Source organism: Etheostoma spectabile, chromosome 18, assembly GCF_008692095.1.
Source record: "Etheostoma spectabile isolate EspeVRDwgs_2016 chromosome 18, UIUC_Espe_1.0, whole genome shotgun sequence".
NCBI lineage: Eukaryota > Metazoa > Chordata > Actinopteri > Perciformes > Percidae > Etheostoma > Etheostoma spectabile.
Window position 1 is genome coordinate 37,116 of NC_045750.1, and position 5,029 is coordinate 42,144.

General features: G+C 47.5%; 1 protein-coding gene across 1 annotated transcript in view; it reads left to right on the forward strand.

Moving 5' to 3' along the window:
* The first annotated feature begins 1,873 nt into the window (after positions 1-1,873).
* Positions 1,874-5,029, forward strand: part of LOC116706523 (exostosin-1) — a 321,262-nt gene continuing 318,106 nt past the window's right edge. Inside the window, exons 1-2 of the mRNA XM_032543414.1 lie at positions 1,874-2,740; positions 3,734-4,228. Coding sequence (XP_032399305.1) covers positions 3,944-4,228 — 285 coding nt within the window. The 5' untranslated portion in view covers positions 1,874-2,740; positions 3,734-3,943. The remainder of the gene's footprint in view (positions 2,741-3,733; positions 4,229-5,029) is intronic.

A 5,029-nucleotide genomic window follows, 5' to 3' on the forward strand; every position in this document is an offset into this window, starting at 1 on the left:
GTGTGTGTGTGTGTGTGATTGTAAGTGTGTGTGTATGTGATTGTAAGTGTGTGTGTGTGTGTGTGTGATTGTAAGTGTGTGTGTATGTGATTGTAAGTGTGTTTGGGACGGTGTGGGTGGGGGTGTGTGATTGGAAGGGTGGGGGTATGTGGATTGTAGTGGTTTGTATGTGTTGTAGTGTGTGGAGTGGAGTGTGTGTGGGGTGTGAGAGTGATTGTAAGTGGTGGGTTGTGGGTGAGTGATTGTAAGTGTGTGGGGGTGGGGGGTGGGGGGAGGGGGAAGTGGGGGGGTGGGTGTGTGGGTGTGGGGGGAGGGTAAGTGGGTGGTGTGTGTGTGTGTGTGGGTGTGTGTTGGGTGTGTGTGTGTGTGTGTGTGGTTTGTGTGTGTGTGTGTTTGGTGTGTAAGTGTGTGGGTGGGTGGGGGGGGGGGGGGGGTGGTGGGGGTGGGGGGGAGCGACCGCCTACGATAGATGTTGTGAGTGTGTGGGCGAAACGTGCGAACGAGAGGGAGACCAAGAGGCGAACGGGTGGACCCGAGCGCAGAGAGGGTCGGGTAGTGTATCGTATCATTATTGCATAACAGGTATAGGTTGTGAATTGGAGCCTATTATTGCAGGTATATTTATATTCTGTGCTGTGTGACTGATTTTGCTGCTTCAACACTACAATTTCCCATTTTATTGGATCAATATCTATCTATCTATCTATCTATCTATCTATCTAGTGCTGCGTTCAAGTGCAAGCTGCACCATCCACCACCAGATGGCGCTGTTGTCTTCATGATGGGCCTGTGTGCAGCTCCACAACATCTGGAAACACCCTCCCTGATTTAGGACAACGATTTCAATCATTCAATCACATTCACAGTGTTCAGTCAGAGTGAGAGCGAGATGAGTGCAGGGCAGGAAGCATGGAGGGATGAGCGGCCTATGCTGACGCATTGGGGCCGAATATCAGAAACATTGGGAGATTGAAGCATTAATTAAAAGTGGTTTAGGTTTGCAACAGAGTCAGTTCAGTAAACCCTGGCACGCCGTGACAAATCCCTTTTAATGTCATCTGCAACCAAGTCATCATCACCTGAAGGGGGTTCTACAGAGTCTCATCAAGAGCAGCAAATGGGACAAATTACATGTAAATCTGCAAACTTTCTAACAGCTCCTGTGTTGCCTGACACCGCACCTACAACTGCATTAGAAATCTTCTCAGTTATGTGCAACATCACCTGGCTGATGCACATCTGTTGGGACATTAGTTTCAACGGTAGAGCCCATCATTGGAAGTTAGGTCCAGGTTTTGTTGTTGGATCAACAAGCTGCAAAAGTCCCAAAGTGAGAAAAAAGAAAAAAGAAAAAAAAAAAGTGGTTTAATTTGAATATTCACTCGCCATTTGGCATTCAAATAAAAAAAAAGGTGTGTATTATTTAGGTTTTTAACCCTGTGCAGAAGATGTACATCGTAAAAATGGCCAAAGTGGGTGAAGTGAAGTCATGTTTTACAACTTATTCAAACTGATTACTGCAGATGCCGCATCCTACATCTACATTTGGAGATTTCTGAATGCAGTTTGGTTGGTAAATTTGAAAATAAGGGATGACACAGTCCTGGACGCTGCTCTTGGACTTCTTAATGATCTTGTTTCTAAAAAGAAATATATACAATATATGTATATTATAGTAAATAGGACAGTTTTAGGACTGTATTCATCAACGGACTGATACAAACGAAGCTTCAAATGCAGACTGAGAGAAGCTGAATCATGGCGAGCTCCTCCCATACCTCACCATCAGAGCCTACTGATGCCCCATGCATGCTCCGACACCCCCCCCCACACACACACACACACACACCGTCTGCCAGCTTGCTGCTGCTGCTGCTGCTGCTCGTGCTGCTGGGTGCTGCACGCTGGCGCAGCCCAGATCCAACACCGGATCCGAGGATGGAGACGCGAGGACATCGGGTCTGTTTGAGGCGGGGAGTCAGGATGGAATAACCCCCCCCACACACACCCAAAAGAACCACAGAATGCACTCACTGTGTGCATATGATCCACTACAACCCGATTGGAACACGCAGACACGCGCGCTGTCATTCAGACCGTGAAGTCGGATTTTATCGAAGCGCGTGTCTCGGAGACAGGTGACTCACCTGGGAAGCTGCTCATCTTTCACCCAGCGCACACGTGGGAGTGTGGATTTAAATCCCAAAGTTTGGATCTTCTCTTTCCGGGATATGTCTTTCTTTTTTTGAGAAAGGGGGATGCTTGAGGATGCACGCGCCTCGTTCAACCCCTCCGTCGGTCCTGGGGGGACGCGGTCCGTGTTCGCGCGGCTGTTCCGGCAGATGATCGCGCGGCTGTTCCTTCCCACCGTGGGTACCTGCTGACAGATACCTGTGTGCTCGTCCCCGGGTCGGAGTCCTCTCGTGCACGTGAGAATCACTCCGTGGTCTTTTTGTTTTTTTGTTTTCCTCGAGGAAAGTTTGGAACAGGGACGCGCTGGAGGATGAAACCAGCGCACCTTTTGAGACGCGGAGCTCAGTGACTGCTCCTTACGCACGTGCTTTCTTAATATTTCATTTATGATCTGTGGATGGGTTTGTGAGCAGGTGTTCCGAGGGGGAGGGGGGGGTGTCTAGCTGAAGAATGTGTATCCGGATGGGGGGACTCGTGCTCAGGCTGGAGGGGAGAGCAGATAGGCTACCTGTCCCTTCCGGGGACCACAGGTGTGCCCGGTAAACAGGTAGGTGGACAGCTCCAATTGTGGACCCACGTTACTGAGAATAACGTAGCAGCTCATTAGCATACTATCTGGAAAATCTAGGGTGGTGGGGTAAATATGGCCCGTACAGCGCACGTGCTCCCGTTAACAGAGCGACGCACCGAACTCCAAACAGAAGTCCTGCGGTTTAAAGCCGCGCTGCTATCGAACCTGATCCATTAAGACCTCCAGGTCTTCTACCCCGCACCAGTTACCTTTTTATAATGTAGTGATGGATATATCGGGAGATATCCCCAGTCCTATTCGAGCTAGTTAACCCGGGAACACCGGGGCCAGTGTGGAAAAACTTGAAGAAAAAAAAGTTAAGATTTTGCAGAAATAAAGTGCTGCACAGTCAATCCCCGACCATGCGAACACACCACTGCTTATAACATGTGTCCAGTCGTGTTGAATTAGATAAATAGATCAGCTGTGTTGTCATTTGCACGTGTCGTCGTCGTGATATTAAAGGTTGAGGTGCTTGGTTTTCTCACTGCATCATTACATCATGACTCCATGCGACGGATAATTCGCTAAAAATGTGTATGTGATGTTCTTGATAACATATGAGGGGGTGAGCAAACCTCTTAGTGGGACGATATGGATCCGTTTTGACCGTAAATGATGTGTTTTCTGTTCTTTTTTTTTTTTTACTTCCATTGAACGTGAAACCGGAAGTGTAGCCTCGTGGATTTGCATGTGGCGTCTTCTCTAAACTCGTTGCTCTGAGTCTCTGCAGATTAAAAGAGTCTTTGGGATTACAGATGATCAAATCTGACAAAGACCAGGACGCTAGAGGAGCTTTAGGACTTTTATTATTCTAGTCGAGAACTTTACGCAGACTTTCTATCAGTAGCCTAGAACGTTCTCCCTGTTTTATTTCTTTTAAAAATCCTAATTTATTCAAGATGTTATTGGTAACTTTATTCACAAGTAGGTCTATATTTCTATATTTCTCTCTTCTTCTTCTTTTAGTGACTCCAAAATCCCCAAATGGCGATCTGTGGGTGGAGCTGACCTGGGTCCACCTCCCTGCACCTCCTCTCTTCACTTCCTAGTTCCTCGCCGCCCCCCTTTTTTCCTGCTCTTCCACCCTCTGTCCCCCCCCCACCCCACCCCCGCTCGTCTCTCGCCCTATATCTATCCACCTCCTCCCCCACCCCCCCCCCCCCCCCCACAGCACACATGCAGGCCAAGAAGCGGTACCTGCTCCGTGTCTGTGGGCCGTCTTCTCTTCCTCGTCTACCTTGGGGTCTGCCATCGGGGAGTTCCAAGCAGCAGCCGTACCAGTACCACCAGTTGCCCCAGTACCCCCAGTACCACCAGTACCCCCAGCAGGAGGACCAGTACTACCACCAGAGCCAGGAGGCGTACCAGCCCCTGCCCCAGAGAAGCCCGTCCAGACCGCCCAGGCACTGGCCCGGGTCCACCCAGCTGCTGGAGCCGTACCTGGAGGGGGGGGAGCAGGAGGTACACCAAACCAATATAATGGAAGTATTCTATATATATAATAAGATATAATATATATATATATATATATATATGAGGAAAATATGTGATAGCATTGAATATTGCGCTAACAATATTACTTGTGATTTAAAAAAAACCCAAACAACTCATTAGAGTGAACTCAGTTCTGCATTTTGCTTAATTTCACTGCAACAAATTTAACGTAAAATATGTAAAACGATTGTCCAGCAGGTTCCTGTGAGTTCTTTTTCCCGTAAAGGTACCATACTTCCATTTACAGTGTTTTATGTATTCATTGGAAAATGCACAACAGTAAAGTAAAAACACAGTAGTCTGTCTTTGTTGCCCCCCCCCCCACCCCCCCACCATGTTTGCAGACAGAGAGGAAATACCGGGGGGGGACATTAACTAAAACTTCTTCTTGCAAACATAAAATGACCTAAAACTTAATCAGAATTGATTGTTTATTCAGAAAATAATCCATCAGCGTTTATCACATAAGCCGAATATCATCCAGATAAAATCACATGAGAGCGAACGCGTTTCCTTTGAGTCGATATTCATGACATTCCATCGAATTTCACTGTTTCCAGAAGGCATTTTTGATTCGATATCACTTAATTCTGATTAAAAACGTGTGTATGGAAACAGAGCTTATGACCCTAAAGGAGACTTTTTGTGTTAATAACAAATGTCAAAGTCACCTGACCACGTGTCTCTTCCTGACGCAATGGAGGGGAGAATGTGTTGAAGGAGGAGATGTCATTGGCCTGACTGTGTGTGTGTGTCTCTGTGTGTGTC